Raw genomic sequence first — 19,399 nt, forward strand, 5'->3', positions numbered from 1 at the left:
TTGTTTAAATTTGCATTTTGTGAACATTATGAATGGAATATCAGTTTTATTGTCTATTAGTGTTCATATGTAGGGAAATGTGCTCATATAATCGTAAAATGTTTCCGGAATACCAACAACGGTTCACACATATGTTATGCGCGCATATACCCGCATGAAGTAATGTCTCTAGAATCAAGTTGCATTAAATCTTAATCCAAAAATTATTGGTTATAATAAATGAATCAACAAGCATTATAGTGAACAAACAATGAAGAATCTTAAATTTCATCCCAGACACAGTAGGGTTGAACATTGATCACGGTATTCTAATTAATGTCATGAAATCCCGAGAGCTGCCCGTGCACCGGTTATGAAGCGATTTAAAAGATTGTTTCTGAGTTCAAGCGGCGTTTGGCTTTTATAAGATTATTTAAATTATGGCCATACGTTGAGTGAATAAGAAAACAGTGTGACGTCGCTAATTGAATCGACGGGAAACTTGATGTTATTTACTGAATGTTGTCGATTAGCACGCGATGTGCCCATTTGTAGACGATAACTCATATACGCATACGAAGACGATGAACCATGTACGCATTCGAAGAAGAGAAATCATTTCGCATTCGACAACAATAACGCATTTCCGCATTTGAAGAGAAAAATAAACAGTTCGCATTCGATAATAATAACTCATTTCCGCATTTGAAGAGACAAAAAACTACACATTCGACAACAATAAATCATTTCCGCTTTCGAAGAGACAACATACTACGCATTCGACAACAATAACTTATTTCCGCATTCGAAGAGGAAAAAAACACTACGCATTCGACAATAATAAACAATTTCCGCATTTGAAGTGAAATAACACTACGCATTCAAAAAAAAATCATATCCACTTCGAAAAGGAGAAATAAGTAGCATTCGACAACAATAAATCATTTCCGCCGCATTCGATCACTTAATACGAATAAAACGAATTCACAAATTAACTAGATGTGGTGCTTCTTTTTAAATATCATGCAACATCTTAATTAAGGTATTTTGAGCTATTTTTTAAATTGTATATTATTACTTTTTCATTAGTATGACTTATTGTATTCATATATTGATTTATTTTGTAATTTTTGAGGGATGAGCAGTTCCCAGTTTTGAAAAACTGCACAATACTAAACATCAGAGGTTATGCTTTTATGTTGGCTGGTCTAATACAGTCCATGTATATGCTTTAATTAAACAGCGATGTTATTTGGGTTTTTGTATGTTATTTTGACAGGCGCAGTCGATTGTGGGTGTCGTGCGTTGTCAACAGCTTAGTCTACACTATAATTACATCACGTGCTGTTGAATTGTTTGATACATAGTCCTTTTTGAATATAAGATAATTAGGTATCAAACGACTGGTGTTTATAATACAAGTATTTGGCAAATGTGACTCTCGTGTTATAAGCTAAACGTAGTTGAACATTCATGAAGTATTTGAAAAACGACACATCGCAACCGTGGCTCTATGTATGTATATTAGGCACTCACATTGTGTTAAAGGGATCTTTTCACGCTTTGGTAAATTGACAAAATTGAAAAAAGTTGTTTCAGATTCGTAAGTTTTCGTTTTAGTTATGATATTTGTGAGGAAACAGTAATACTGAACATTAACCATGCTCTAATATAGCCATTATATGCATCTTTTGACGATTTTAAAACCTAAAAATTATAAAGCGTTGCAACGCGAAACGATTGAATAATTTTGAGAGTTCTGTTTTTGTCGTTAAATTTTGTGAAACTACGAAGATTGCTTATATAACGTATAAAATACATCAAGAATGTTTACTCGGCGGAATAGCTCAGTAGGCTAAAGCGTTTTTACTTTAGGACTCTGGCAGGACTCCAGGGGTCACTGGTTCGAAACCTGCTCCGGGCAATGTTCTTTTCCTTTTTTTTTTTTTTTTCTTGATTTTTTACTGGAGCTTTTACGATCCAATGTTATCATTTATCAATATAAAGCATTTAATGAATAAGTTAAAAAAATGCCAAAATCTGTGAAAAGACCCCTTTAAATGATGAAAGCGACAAATTAAATATGGGTTTCAGTTCAATTCATGTTTGCATCGATGCTATGAATACATACGAGCACTGAAAAGAGCTTAAACCAACACTTTCAACGCCAACAAATGTTTTCACGTAACAGAAATTTTTATTAAATAGATTAATTTTTTCGCACAATGGCACGTGTCAACGGGCTATTCAGTCAAACTAATCGCATTGAGACGGCAGAATACAATGACAAGGTAGGCAGAGCATTCATCCACACAGATCGAATCATTACTTAATAAACCTAATCTTTAGAAAGAACGAAAATGAAATTTGGAAATTGTATGACAATTCATCGAAAACTCCTACTTATTTCAACTTCAATATTTGCGATTGAAAACCGAGCAAATATCTGGCCTTGTAATTCACGCCCTGATCTTTCCATAAAACTCAAGTACACCGTAAATTTTAATCCAAATAGCCATTGAAGTATTCAAGAATATTAATAAAATTAATGGCCATAATTTAACTATTGGGTATTAAAGGGGCCTTTTCACAGATTTTGGCATATTTTGAAGTTTGTCAGTAAATGCTTTATATTGGTAAATGTAAACATTGGATCTTAAAAGCTCCAGTAAAAAATCAAGAATAAAATTTAAAAAAGAAAAAAAAAGTAGCCGGTACCAGGGCTCGAACCAGTGACCCCCGGAGTCCTGGAATTAGTCTGAAGTTAAAACGCATTAGGCCGCTAGGCTATTCCGCCGGGTTTACACAGTTTAAGTATTTTATACGTTATATAAGAAATCTTCGTAGTTTCGTAAATTTAAATGACAACAACAGAACTCTCCAAATTATTCAATCGTTTCGCGTTGCAACGCGTTATAATGTTTAGGTTTTCAAATCGTCAAAAGATACATATAATGGCTATATTGGACTATGGTAAATGTTCAGTATTACTGTTTCCTCACAAATATCATAACTAAAACGAAAATTTGCGAATCTGAAACAACTTTTTTCAATTTTGTCAATTTACCAAACCGTGAACAGATCCCTTTAGGATTTAAATTAATAAAACATCCGAATAAAATAACCAAATTATTGAACAAATAAATAATATATATAAATCGATATTGACTGATGAATGAATATAGATAGGTAAACGAACGAACGAACCAACGAAAGAATGAACGATTTAACGAAATAAGATTTAAACGAAGCTGAGGACATCAATAAAGTGACACCTTTTTAGTAGTGACGGTCATATTCTCGTTATCTACTCAAGTTCCGCAATTATCTGTACAGATCTACTCATATTTTTTTCAATGCTGAATTTCGTAATGTCTCTGTTTATGAACATACCATGGTTTCATAAAAATACGCGTTTGCACACGCGTGTCGCTGATCAATTATATTTTTTTTTGTCAATGCTTATTATGAATCATAACACACCTTCATTTACTTTCTTAACAAAAATTGTAATCAGACCATTGCTCGCCTTTAAAAAGGCATACATAACTCAGACATTTAAAGCTTCGGGTTTACTAATTGTCAATCTTAAGTTTGAAATAAATAAATTGTTTGAAGTTAAACATCTTTTCATACACAGGACGTTAATATGAATTTATCATTCCCGATGTATGGGATAATAAAAAACTGAAGATTATTTAAATGCCTGTTTTCATTGAATGGGCCAAACAAACCCATCAAGACTTGAAGAGACATCGATATACGGGGGGACATGATAGCCACTTTGTTTCATCGTCGCGCAATAGATATATGTGTAAAGGTATTTTAGTGAACAACTCAGACCAAGTTCTTTTTCATGAATCCGTTAGATCAAGGAATTTTAATTCATATTCAGATTAATCTCTTTTTTTCTGAACTATTCAGATCAAGGCCTTTTCGAATATTCGAATAGTAATTTTGGATGCGAATATCGGCCGATTCTAGAATATTTGACGATTCGTTCCCGTTTATACTATTTAGACCAATAACGTTTTTAGCGAACTATTTAGATCAAGGTGTTTTATGTACCATTTAGATAAAGACCGTTTAGTAAAAAATCTTCTTTAAAAAATCAAATACATGCAGCACTTTAAGGTTGTACTAATAACAGACGGATATGAAACATACGGATAATCTATGAATATAAGTATTTTTCTTAGTTCTTAAGTTTTCTCTTCACGAAGTTATGTAAAAACGAGTCCAGGTCTTGAAGTCAGAAAGTAAAAGATACAAAACGTATTTGTTTTGTTTCTTTTCTTGTCCTGGATAATTTTCATTCAGTTCAATTAATAAAAAAATAGTGATGACAGGTTGTAAAATAAATTGTTGTATATCGAAATAACAAAAATGATAGAATAAAAACCATGTTTACATAATCTTATACTTTATATATATATATATATATATATATATATATATATATATATATATATATATATATATATATATATATATATATATATATATATATCACATGGTTTGTTCCTCCGTAGTACAAACTTGTCATGTTAACATACCTAAATAACCAAGGTAAAGTTAAGGACTGCTTTGAGTAATTTTGTTTTTATGATTGACACAATTATATAAATTACGTGTTTTGATAAGTTAAGGACTGCTTTGAGTAATTTTGTTTTTATGATTGACACAATTATATAAATTACGTGTTTTGATAGAATGCATATACAATTTAAACACTTAATAACAAACACTGTTTTATATAGAAGTGCTGATAGTTAAATACTTTTGTTTCGTATGAAATGCCCACACGTCTTAGTATGATACCCTAGGGCTTTGCGACCTTATCAGTTGTGAACACGCGACGTTTCAGTAGAATAGTTAAATAATTAAATAATTAAAATGAATATTCCAATATTCCAACTATTGAAGCGCGGAATGAAGAAACATAGATAGTATTCTTTCCCAACTAGGACTAAAACTGTCCATAAATTATATTTACATTGAAAAAAGCATTAGACGTATTTGATTACACCGTAATGCATTTGACTGTCTTTGAAGTTCATTTTGCCCCATTGAATCTAACGACATTATCTGTAAATAACATAATACAACCCGTAGTTGCTACAATGTGTAAGGGTACATGTAAAAACTGTTTTTCTTCAGATATATTTCAAGAATTTTTTGATAGAACTCTGTGAATGATCGTGTGCTTTGTTGATACCGTGAACAATTAAATGCCCTTACCGACAAGATCGTGACGATTGACAAGTTTTAACATTTATTATTAAGAAAGCTACATTCCTAATAATGGGATGAAAGCCCTTCTCGAGGCACGACGTTATCATACAAATACATGACCGTTCGTCTACCTTCAATAAAGCGATAATCCTCGAGTTGGTTTCATTGGTATTTATCATCTGGAGTCTCTTCAACTTCCGCCTGCGTGAAACCTGGGCAGGCATGGGTTCAAGCCTTAGTCTCTGAACTTGATCCCCAGCCCCCGGCCCCAAGGTCCGACCGAAACCCGTCCCCCTACCGCGCGGCATTCCGACAAATATCACGGACATTCTCGTGCATCCTTGGGCACGCGAAATTACATCCGGCGCATTGATGTATCTTTATTCCGATGGAGTTAAATACAAATAAATGTAAAACTTATCCCACGATAAATCTCTCTTACAAACAATCTCGAGTTATTATAATAAATTTATATTTTAATTACAAACATATAATATTTCATCAAGCTATCAAAATCCCCATTGTATATGACACGCACATAATAACACTGTTTTTTCTTTCGTTTTAAAGCTCTTGACTACTGACAAAATTAACCACTTCTTAATCCCCTGAAACTCTGATCTTTTTTGCAAACATGTTTGTAGTTATTTCGCTGCTTTCACAACCGCCAGTGTTCTGTTGAAATCGCCCGACAACAGAATCGCTTTATATCTACAAATATTGATTTAAATCACACAAAAACATGGTTTACTAATCACCTCGGAGCTCGAACATCAAATATTAATATATCATTTTCATATTTCAAGTATAAAATAAAACAATTTCAACGCTATGGAGCAGATATACACCACTCAATGCGCATTGGAAACCCACTTATGAATATGAACGATATGAAAGTGCTCCGATATTTTTAATAAGTTTATATCTATAGGCATCAATTTAAAGTCCTATAGCAATGCGGCCTTAAGTAAACCCATGAATTATGCAGCAGTGTTTAGAATCCCTTCTCAAAAAGTCTCATTAACTAACAACGGATGCAAATAATAAAAATCTGAGTCCGGAACGGCAATTAAAGATATTTGATAGGGGAAAAGTGATCGGCGGGTTTTTACATTCATTGCTTTTGTAAGGAAAATTCTATCTCTCGATTTATATATTTGCTTATTTAATATTGTTAAGCTAAAGTTTGTTATGAAAAACATTTTGAATGTTTGAATGTTTGCTAAAAGCGTGGAAATTGTTATTTTCAATGAACATGACTGGAACGACCGTGAGCGTGTACCATAGTCACACGGAGCCTTTGTGGTGGATGATTTTTCGAGAGCAATATTTATCAAGCTGAAGCCATGTAAATAAATCATCAAGTACATTACTTACTTGTTTAAACTCTGCAACGAACGCGTGTTATTGATTAGCCTCTGCGGTAAACCCGTCAAATGGCTACATTATGTGTTTAATCGCACCTTATAGCAACAAAATAACAGAAGCAAGAAGTGAAAATAAACTCCATCCTGTATACAACTGGCAATCTATGTGTTTTTTATCAAGAGCGTGGATGGTCCGTCTACATATATTATTCTAATGATAATACGTACGATATATACGAAACTGACGTGATTTAAAGAAGCATTTTAAGGAGTTCATCATATGAAATGTAAAAAATTGATAAGTACCGTGTTATAACGATGCCTTTACGCGTTGCTTTGATGTATTTCACTTGAAGCGTAACGCATGTAAACGTTTTAGAATTTGACCCTAGTGATGCGAAAATGGGTCTTATTTCATATGCGCCCAGAGTAGCTCCAGCCAAGCCCACACATTTGCACAGTCTTATGCTACCGTGTCCGTCGTCAGACCATAAAACCTATGACATGTCTGCGCGATGGCGCGGGCTGATCTGCAGCACTATTGACCCATATTAAGCATAATACCCATTTTCGCATCATTTATACCGCTGGACAAACTTATGCCACTAATAATGGTTGGATCATACCGCCATGTTTATGGTTTTGGTTATGGTATTTATGTTATAAATATCAACACCAACTTCTGTTATATATTGAACAGGTCCCAACCATCCCATGTACCACCATCTCCAACGCCAACTTCTGTTATATATTGAACAGGTCCAAACCACCCCATATACCACCGTCTCCATAGAAGGTATGTATGAGATTATGAGTCATGAAGTCAAAGACTGTATTTTACAGACGGCATATGCACATGCATACTCATGTAAATATAGAAGCACGGACATATGAACATACAGTTTTCAATTTTCCTGACAGTGTGTGTAAACAGTTAACGTTTTTTTTCAAGCAGCCTTTTTAGAACAAACTCAACTGGTTAAAACTACAAGCATTGTAGTCGATGTAGTTTACGGTTAAAGCTTGTGAATAAACAATGAAACTTTGGTTCTTATTGTAAACTTGTGAATAAACATTAAAACATTTCTCAATTACCAGATTATTATAAATCGGTAAAATAAACGATACTTTTTTAACAGTTCAAATACTACCAGCCTTTGTTGGTCATTCAAAAAAAGTTGAATCGTCCAAAAGTGGTGCTGCATATAGTGTACTATGTATATGGTGAAGCAGTGTTGTAGTGGATATGTAACAATGCTCACGTTACAGCTCGTTGGAAAATAATTATGAGTGTTTTCTGATCGTTGTGTTGAGTCTGATCAATAAATAAACTTAAGCCATGTTAATAAAGCATTCATCCAGCTGGTGTATTTGCGAAATAGATTGATAGACTCCGTGTTTTGCAAATGGACTATAGCAATAATGTTTCAGGAATACGTAATGTTTTACACTAGATATGGACTATAGCAATATTGTTTCAGGAATACGTAATGTTTTACACTAGATATGGACTATAGCAATATTGTTTCAGGAATACGTAATGTTTTACACTAGATATGGACTATAGCAATATTGTTTCAGGAATACGTAATGTTTTACACTAGATCAAACAATATGTTCAGTCCTTTCCATTACTGAATTGATCACAATAACTTAAGCGCGAGCATACTCGTCAGCTTGCGATAACGAAACAAGGGAGACCAATTTTGTGTTATGCAAATTATCTTGTACTTTTTAATGAGCATAGTTGTCTTCCTTTGTGTTCATAAAATGTATTTAGTCTGTTGCCTACAAAATTTAAAGGGATCTTTTCACGCTTTGGTATATTGACAAAATTGAAAAAAGTTGTTTCAGATTCGTAAGTTTTCGTTTTAGTTATGATATTTGTGAGGAAACAGTAATACTGAACATTAACCATGCTCTAATATAGCCATTATATGCATCTTTCGACGATTTTAAAACCTAAAAATTATAAAGCGTTGCAACGCGAAACGATTGAATAATTTGGAGAGTTCTGTTTTTGCCGTTAAATTTTGTGAAACTACGAAGATTGCTTATATAAGGTATAAAATACGTCATGAATGTGTACTCGGCGGAATAGCTCAGTAGGCTTATGCGTTTTTACTTCAGGACTCTGGCAGGACTCCAGGGGTCACTGGTTCGAAACCTGCTCCGGGCAATGTTCTTTTCCTTTTTTTATTTTTTTTTCTTGATTTTTTTACTGGAGCTTTTATGATCCAATGTTTACATTTATCAATATAAAGCATTCAATGAATAAGTTAAAAAAATGCCAAAATCTGTGAAAAGGCCCCTTTAAAAAAGTCGTTTCAGATTCGCAAAGTTTCGTTTTAGTTGTGATATTTATGAGGAAATAGTAATACTGAACATTTACCATCCTCTGAAATATCCATTCCATGCATCTTTTGACAATTTGAAAACCTGAAAATTATAAAGCGTTGCAACGCGAAACGATTGAATAATTTGGAAAGTTCTGTTGTTGTCGTTATATTTTGGGAAACAACGAGGATTGCTTATATACGTAAAAATACATCCGCAGATAACATGAGTGCGGATGATCGAGTGGACTAGGCGGGAGACTTTTTCTCCAGGACTCCAGGGGACAGTGGTTCGAGCCCAGTTGGGGGTTACTTTTTTAAACTGTATTCTCGTTTATTTTAACTGGAGATTTTTAGGTCCAATTTTAAAAATAATCAATATTAAGCATTAAATAACAAGCTTCAATACTTGCCAAAATCTGTGAAAAGGCCCCTATGGTTTAGGCCTAGGAAGTATTCAAACACACGTCACAATAACGTCGCTAAATATAAACACCAACACGCAAACTACAAGTTGCATTTTGGTTACTGCCAATTTAATAAATAAATACATTAATTATGGGCGACAAGAGATTAGGATTGTTAATTTTGATTTAAACAATACGGCTGCCCTGTCAAACCAGAAGCCTCTGGACAGAGTCACGAACCAGAGTTTGCACATCTTAGCTGTTGCAGTGACATCCACATCAAGAAAGGAGCTAGAACAGACTACGGGTATTCGTCCTCTAGAGAATATAAAATAATGTAAAGCCACGAAGCAGCTTATGAAGACAAACTTCTCAGAGGGCCACCATATAACAGAGTAAACAGACACAGGTTCTAAGAAACACAACAACGCCGGGGTATCGTCATGATCAGTAACCAGCAATGTAGATGCCCTGAATCATACAGCCAATATTCTCCAATCTCCAGGTAAAATACAAATATACAATAGATCATCTTTACCACAGTCCTCCATTTCACCGTAAAGGTCTGACGTGCGCTAGAGGACCCTGACGGCTGCCATTCTTGAACAAAGGTAACCAAATGAAACATGTATAAGGGGCCTAGCCAGATAGGTCAACAAAAGATTCAGTCACGAGAGGGAAAGCTGAAGTGTTCATGTTGTAACCAGACAGACAGTGGCGGGCAGAGGCACTTCTAACAGGACACTACTGCACAAAGTACATAGTTAATATGGAAGCCATGATCTATGCTTTAAATACCATCCGCAGCAATGTAGATCAAGACGCAGAGAGATTTCCTAAAGGATGCTTTGTCATTCTTGGAACCATCAACAGCCAACAAACTTCATTGCCTAACAGCAGCACTACAAAGTATCAGAATTGTAATGAAGTGGATCCCCTCTCAAACACGTGCGTTACGAGGCAGACATTATTTAAAGCCGGGAACGAAAGATGAACAGCGGGAGAAATCTACCCCGACTTATACAAGTACCTCGTCAGAACACAACAGAGGATATCTACCATCACCTTTCTAGACTACAACAGGTGAACATCTGCCGAATGAGACCAGTCGGGGTACTATAGGCTTAAGTAGCAAATGAACAAGAGATTCCGGCTCGTACAGTCTCCAATGTGCACGATGATACACATCCTCTGGGAATGCAGGTACCAACAACTTCGAGGTCAAATTTATTGCCATATGGAGGGAACCCATGAGCCTGCACGAGAAGGTGTTCAGTGAGGTTGAGGCTCCACAGAATATAATTCGTATCATCCTTGCCTCCACACTCCAAGCGATTGAAAAGTTGAAGATCCAAACAATTGGGATTCTGTGGAAAAATAGCGTCTCAAATGCATATTTTACAATAATGTTAAATTTAAAAAAGAAACTAATGACAACTTAATAGTGCTTAATAATTTGCGAACTTACTACTACTACTACAACTACTACTACTACTACTACTACTACTACTACTACTACTACTACTACTACTACTACTACTACTACTACTACTACTACTACTACTACTACTACTACTACTACTACTACTACTACTACTACTACTACTACTACTACTACTACTACTACTACTACTACTTATACTACCAATTATACTACTACTACTACTTATACTACTACTTCTACTACTAATGCTAATACTAATACTACTAATACTAATACTAATAATACTACTTCTTACACCATCACCACCACCACGCCATTAAATAATTAATAAATAAATAAATAACAATAATAATGATAATAATAATAATAATAATAATAACAACAATAATAATAATAATAATAATAATAATAATAATAATAATAATAATAATAATAATAATAATAATAATAATCATTACAAATAAAATATTTATAATTATATATACCATCACCATCAACCACCACCAACAAAACCGAAAACAGCAGCATCTGCACCACTACCACAACAAATTTTACTCCTCCTGTTACTATCTCAAACTTGAAGAAAAACTAAGATTTAAAGAAACAACACGCCATAGCTTATCATGAAACCCAATTAATTCAGTATCTAGGACTATCAAATTCCTTCAATCAATCTTCAATACAAATGAATTATCAAAAGAGTGATTCATGTAAAGTATCAATTTTGAGAAATGATAATTGGCGTAAAAATTATAACAATATCTCAAAACGGTAAGTTGTAATATAACGTTTAAACTTTCCTAAACGTTTTGTTTAAAACAAAGGCACTCAGGAAAATGGCCAAAGTAAGTAATGGTGTGTCATGGCTTTGCGGCTTTGCTGAGTCGTAGTTACGTTAAAAATGGCACCTACGCGTTGAATGCATGAAAACGTCGTTCCGTGAAATATAACCGGATGTGACGTCACGAGCTTGACCCAGTCGTAACGCTCATCGTCTGAAAGTCCTGTTAGTACCCCGGGCTTCAGTTGGAACATGCTTCCGAATATGAATCGTCAAGAATCTCAAACGACCAATATCACATGCACTTTCATACACTAACTGACATTGCTCTTTATCGTTTCGTGCTTGTTCACTGAAGTAAGCCAAGTTTGGGAAACGTTTTATCACGCAGATATTCACGTATGTTTATCCATTTCTATCCGAAAGCCGAACTAAATCGTTATTAATTTAAGTATAACTAATGAATTCCAAACACTAAGTATAAATAACGAAGTTCATGACTTTAAAATACTGGTGTTATTATGTAGATACATGTTAATATCTAGTTCAACTATGAAACCTTGAACACGCTAAAAATTATACCAATTAATTTTACATTTTTTTGCTACTGAATATCGCTTTAACCAATTTCATTCACCTCAATTGGCGACCTTGCCATTTAAATAAGGATAGGCGTACTACAAGCATAGATTTACAAACACAATAGATCAGGGTAAGTTACTAAGATAACGTCACGATAAATCCCTGCCCGATCGACGGTCACAATAGCATGGTCAACCCTACCCAACAAACATTCTACATCCAAAATAAGACACAAAGATCCACACAAAATACCCAAGCGATAATCAGAATTGCATTAAAGTTATGTTCCGCCAACAGCTTTATAGTGCGTTAATATTACTGATGACTCTAAGCAGACGCTGACAGTCATCGATGCGCGCGCCTAATGGGCAGCCATCAGCCTTGCACTGGACTCAATCAACAAGAAATAATAATCCTTTAATCAATGAACTCGGGTATTCAACGCGGGTTAGGTTCCCGCAATTCATCCGAAGAATGGAATATTTTAATAGATATAACGTTCATTTGATACTTTAATAATCATCCAGTCCTTTTTAACCAAGAAACGGTGTTTGTTGCATCGATTTTTGCTTAATTAACAAGCTGATAAATTCTCTGACAGATGTTTATTCAATCATCCGAGTTGGATGAAAATGGGATAACAATATAACAACAACAATTTAAATTCTAAATGCGATATGTCTTATTCATTTATCAATTATTATACACAGTCTTAATATTTGCAACAGGTGCTTCAATGTAGATTATTTGACATGAGTGTGTTGTTTTATGACAACGCGTAAATTATCAAAATATACACACACTTTACAATCAATTAGCCTACTCAGTATTGTTTTTATATTTTTATGAGAAACTTGTAAAACTTATGAATGGAACTCATACAGTACTTCAACCGTCTTGATAAATCATTAAGTAAACATTTACTAATAAATTAATAATTCATCGTCATAAAGAACAAGAAAATCGTGTGTTGATCGAGCAAGTTTGAAGAGATTAAATGTTTCTACAATGGTATACTACATATCGGAAAGTACTTCACTTTCGCAGACTTCTGTAGTTTTATCAATTAACGAGTTTTTTTTATATTATACATTCTATAATATCAATTTACACGATTCGTCCTGTAGTGTACATATTTTCCCATAAGACGCAGTACTTTTACTTATATAAAATCAATGCAGACTACCAACATTCATGGTAATAAAACATGTTTGCATGAAAGTACAAGTATATTAATTTAACTCTCGTTTGCCTCGGGACGGAAACGGGCCGGCGTTGCACGCGTTCCGAACATGTCGGTTGCATACATTTTAATCCATTTATGCATAGCGTCTAGAAATAAGTATACTAGACATTCCTAATTTTGGAAATAAATTGATCCAATTTAGAAGAATGGGAGAGTCCACTAGGCATAAATGGGTTAATGGGATCGGAATATTAATGGGATCAACATACGCATTGATATCATGATACCCATTAAACAGCATCAGCACAAATGCATCATTATGTATTTCATTTGATATTCTATGGACGTCAATAAAACCTTTATGTTCTACCATCTGCTAAATAATGTAGCCATGTGTGGATGAAATGTATCACTCTCAGATGCATAGAGTTCAATTTAACCTTGAAAATGCCAGCCTTTTTTTCTATATCAAAATCCTATTAATTTTCAATTAGAAACATTTGAAGTACTTTGATATTTAACCGCGCTCAGATAAATATGCAATGCATACTGAATATGCTAATAGTTCGATAAATAAAGAAATATCATTAAATTCGTGCTAAAACCTATATACCTGGTAGTAACAAACATTATATATGAACAACGCTTTATTTCATACCGTTTTAACATCATCGCACACCTTATCTATACCTGTCGCAATAAAGCCAACGGATTTGCGCCAGTGCTGCGCACACAGACCGGAAGTGACGTCAGTCGCCTCCACTGGTCCCACTCGGCGTCCGTAAGGCCCGGGGGTCTCCGCCTTTCCACGGGAAGGTGGATACTCAGCGAACTCGTATTGCGCAACAAAGTGGGTACAGTCCCGTTATTTCTCTTACAGATTTTGTATTTATCCTGCATTTCCGGCGCTAACTTTAAACTTCAAAAATGATAAACCCGCATCCCAGGAGGACACATTAATACATGGTCTGATATTCCGGTATAATAATATGGTACGTTGAATCAATTATCAAAATATTTTAAGTGTCATCGTTTTTCATAAATCACATAAGATGAGATGTTTTACAAACTCTCGAGATGAATAATTATTTATTGCAAGACAGTTTTATTTAATCTGTAATTCAGCTATCTTGACATTGTATTGAAAACGATAACGTATTTAAGCACTAAACTGTGACGTGGTTGTTTCAGATTATGTATCCACTCTTGATTAGTCTTGACACACAGATATTAAACAATGTGAACACGAACAGACCATGCCATACTGTGCTGACCACGTATAATGCTGACACCACTTTAACCCTCAGTAGTTATCGTACTGGCTCAATTTTCAGTAAATAAAAATACGCTAGGGACGCATTGATGCTCTCATAAAAATTCATAATTTTGTCAATGAATATAGGGTTGATTGACAACCATCACATTGGGGCCCAGTATACGACGGCGACAAGCGGGTAATTCGACCAGAGCTTAACCATCACGACGGCGACTGTAAGCCTGCGGTTGATGTCATGGATGACACTTTGGAAGGTGGTTCTGGTAAATATGCACGTGTAAATATTAACACTGTTTATCAATCAGGCTCAAACAGTCAGAAATTGTTGACATTTTAAGTGTTTCCCTTGACGGTATTTGTTAAACGTCTTGTAAAGTCACGGTTTAAAGCGTACACATAAGATTTAGACAAATAACATTCACGAAGTTGAAATAAAGCTAAGAATGAGTGGATTATCCGTAACCAAATGTGGTTCAGTTTGGATTAGAACTCATTTAGGAACCGCGAATCTAAAAAAAGTTTAATTTCGGTATGATAACCGCTAGAAAATCATACTGGGAGTCAACCATAGCGGCTTTGTTACTACCCAATATCCGATTTGCATTAAAGATGATTGTCGACGGGTTTCGCCCTAAATAAAGACAGTATTAAAAAAATAAAAAGTGCCTCGTTTCGAGTAAATATAAAGCAAGTTAAAATGGCATATTGATGAAACAAGGGACTTGTTCACAGTTTGATAAAATAACAATTGTCTAATGAATAACCATATATTAAAAAATATTTTATGCTCTATACATGTGTATTTTAATTACAGTCCCGACTAAGAAAAAAATAGGTACGTTTATCGATAACAATCAATCGAAATTGGAATTATAATAAGGCTTTTGTAACGCTTTTGATAAATAATTTAACAAATCTCATTTGTGAAAATATAACACCGTATTAACCGTAGATATTCCCCTTTAATATCTTAAAATATTTTTTAATGAATATATACAACTTTTAAGATTGTGTGAATGACGTACGATTGAAAGCGATTGCGTGGACATTTCTCATGAAGAATATACTTACTCTATCATGCGAAAAATGTGTCCGGTCGTTGGAAAGTTTTGATTTACAAACACACTTACGCAGCGCTTCTTAGCGATTTTGTAATTGCATTTGAAGTTACAATACATCTTTATTGCTTAAATTAATAAATATTGATTTGGCAGCATAAGTCAGCAGCAGTCAGTTTTGAATGATTAAAAATAATCTCGCCATGATAATTATTCGAAAGGTTTTGTCAGCTTTTTACTGGCTTTAATATTCTTTTTATATATATACAGTTTGTTGTAGTTCGATACCTTACTCAATGTAAACGATGTCGTTTATATAAAGTTGAATTCACCGCTTTCTCACTTGTAAACAACGACGAATTTATACAAGCCGTATGAATAAATACCATAAAATATCAAATAGGAAAGAGGAACATGTCTACTCTCCGCATTGCACTTGACTTAAATATCTGCAAACAAACATGGCAAACTGTTTGCAGATTTGGAATATATAACGTCAATTAGAATCTATATGCTTAGACACAAACAAGGGTTTACAAACAAGGGCTTACTTCCGACTAAAAATATCATTGTCACAGACAATATAAGAACACTTTCTTTTTCTTTTTTATCATTCTTGTTATTGTTTTGCGATATTTTATTATTATTTTTTAATTTAAATTCTGCTTGCTATCGATCTAAAGCCTGTTGACAATCTGTATTCAACGCGTGAATAGACAACAATGAAAACATTTAATCGAGTGAAAGGGGTACAGGAACTTAAACAGTCAATAAATATCATAATGAAATACATGTACTAGTATACTTCATCAACGCTGGATGAACAAATTTACACAGGCCATTTATATTGTGCAATTTAATTTAATTTTGAAATACGTATAGCCGGTATTTTAAATGTCGCTATATGTGCCTAAATACCAATGCCGCCTATTCGAATAAATATGCTATACAATTGATTTATATAAAAGCCCCTCTAAGGGAACGTTCGACAAAAAATTAATTGTATAATAAGACAGTATAATCGACTATAATAAACCAGCAAAGTTGACAACCAACTTGTCTTATTTAGTAGTTCTTCCAAAACGTATTCTGCGGAAAAATACTTTTCTGTGTAAAATAATCGTCTGAAATTCGAGGCCACATGAAGTGACCGATTGGACAAGGCGAATTTCAGAGAGAAAGAGTGGGGCTGTTCACAACCGGTAAATTACCAGTATTACAGTATTATAATTTATTGTCGTCTCCTCGCCTGGTCAACGAAGCCATGTTGAAAATATTATGAAATTAACAGTTTCTTGTAAAGCAACTGTTCGATGGAAAAATGTTATTGCGGACTGACCATAAACAAGAATGATTACTATGAACTTCATCTTATAGTTATTATGTAAACTAGAGTTAAAGTGCCAAATTAATAAAACACGGTTTGATAATATACTAGTACTATGGCAAGCGGTTCGACGCATAATCCCAAGAAACTATGTTTCGCATGAGAACCTAGGTTGCACATTGCTTCAAGAACCCAAGTTTTCAAATGAGAACCTAGGTTTTCATGAGAACCTAGGTTCTCATTTGAAAACCTAGGTTCTCAGAATAAGAACCTAGGTTCTCATGAAAAACCTAGTTTCTTGGGATTATGCGTCGAACTGCTTGTCACATCAGTGATTTTCATTATGAGAACCTCGGTTCACATTGAACCTTGGTTCTCATGAGAACCTAGATTCTCTGAAAACCTAGGTTCTCTGAAAACCTAGGGTTCATGAGAACCTATTTTCTCTGAGAACCTAGGTTCTCAGAGAACCTAGGTTCTCATGATAACCTAGGGTTCATGAGAACCTATTTTCTCTGAGAACCTAGGTTCTCATGAGAACCTAGGTTTTCAGAATTACGCGCCGGACGGCGTAAACTTGCTCGTTTGGAATACGAGACACATATTATTCAGGGCGCAGGATCAATGGGGTTCACATATGATTACAGACGGGCTGGACAGAATGAAAATAAACGCCGTTAAAAACTTGATTTTTGCAGATATCTCAAGTTATTGAAATATGTTTGCAAAGTCTTTAGTGCATAAGTTTTTATCTCAGTGTTGCCGATATCTTACGATTGAATAATACATTATTACACATTATAAATAGAGATAAAACTTTTATTTATACCATTATGATTGCTTACTATATCACAGATATACTTAAAATAGGAAACTGTACCGTACAGTCGTTTGAGGCCCGAACAAAGGAACTGAATATCTGAAACTCATTAAATGCTGTAACAATGTATTATGTAACGATTGATCTGAATTTCTTTCAATTTTTAGTCTCAAAATAATATTACAATTAAAGATGTATTTCATAAACAGTTTAATTTTTTATTAACGTGTTTAGACCAATGTCGACCGATTACTTTACTAATTTCATTTCTCGAGAAGTTTCCTACACGGTTCGTTGAATATTACTTAGCATTGTCTGAACATTGTTAAAAAAATGTTCTTGGGGAGAAACATTCACTGTTTCACGTCTATTGCTTATCATTCTACACATATGCCGGCAGCGTGTACAAAGCAATGGAAGGTTAATTATGGCAAGCGGTTCGACGCATAATCCCAAGAAACTAGGTTTCTAATGAGAACCTAGATTCTCATGAGAAACTAGGTTTATAAAATCACAAGAAACCAGGTTTCTCATGAAAACCTAGGTTCTCTTGAGAACCTAGGTTTTCATGAGAACGTAGGTTCTCATTTGAAAGCCTTAGTTTACGCTTGAGAACCTAGGTTCTTATGAGAAACTAGGTTTTTCATGAGAACCTATGTTCTCATAGACACATAGAACTTAGGTTCTCATGAGAACCTAGGCTCTCATGGGAACCTAGGTTCTCATTCTGAGAACTTACGTTCTCGTTTGGTATCCTAGGTTTTCACAAGAACCTAGGTTCTCATTTGAAAACCTAGGTTCTCATGATAAACCTAGTTTCTTGGGATTATGCGTCGAGCCGCTTGCCATAATATACAACAAAAAGGCGTATGCTGTTAAACACGTGGTATTTCGCTTAGAAGGTGGTACTATTGAAAGTATTTAATCGCATATATGTACAGGTTATATCAGTTTCAGATAGAAGATTACTGATAAATACCTTGTACTATTTAGCTGGCCAAAGAGAACGATCGTCATTTCTTAAACATGATTCTGTTTCACCGTTACTGCAAAGATCGATGAAAATGAACGAATAGTATCAATTGATAGTACGGTATCAATAAATAGAGATTACCAAGGTGTGTCGTATTCTTTATTTTGCGGGTACCTAACTTGAATCTGTCTTGCGGAGCGTTCATCTGCTGTCAAGTGCGGCTGAATAGCGCGATATACGAGTCGTTTAGTGGACACTTATCGCCTAACGTCAGACATTTGTCTTTCCAGATTGCACGAGTGGCCGTTGTCGATCAGCAAATAGATATACTAATAAATTGCTTGGTATTGTTCGTCGTATACACGTGGGATATTGTACTTTAATTGCTATTACTTAATCATACGTTTCAGTACGCGTAAAACCGGAATGACAACACGGCGCCTTTAAAAATCACCGCAAACAAAATCATATCAATATCTTTAAACTTAGCACGATACTATATGTTACTTTGGCTGTCACTGTCTGATGGGAAAAAGACTATGTAAACATGAAAAGAAACAGACGAGCAATTTATAAGAGCTGGGGCTAAACGTCACCCTAACCCATTTATGCCTAGTGGACTCTCCGA

The 19,399-nt window shown here is 34.5% G+C and overlaps 1 protein-coding gene across 4 annotated transcripts in view; it reads right to left on the reverse strand.

Moving 5' to 3' along the window:
• Positions 1-19,399, reverse strand: part of LOC127853228 (uncharacterized) — a 46,510-nt gene that overhangs the window by 18,298 nt on the left and 8,813 nt on the right. The window contains exon 1 of one of the 4 annotated variants that reach the window (XM_052387519.1): positions 14,008-14,422. The exons of 2 other annotated variants lie outside the window; for them this stretch is intronic. In XM_052387519.1, the coding sequence (XP_052243479.1) occupies positions 14,008-14,217 (210 nt within the window). In that variant the 5' untranslated portion in view covers positions 14,218-14,422. Of the gene's footprint in view, positions 1-5,345; positions 6,053-14,007; positions 14,423-19,399 lie in introns of those variants that run through there. One more of the 4 variants, XM_052387520.1, reaches the window with a different exon arrangement.

This window comes from Dreissena polymorpha, chromosome 12 (assembly GCF_020536995.1).
Source record: "Dreissena polymorpha isolate Duluth1 chromosome 12, UMN_Dpol_1.0, whole genome shotgun sequence".
Classification (NCBI taxonomy): Eukaryota; Metazoa; Mollusca; class Bivalvia; order Myida; family Dreissenidae; genus Dreissena; species Dreissena polymorpha.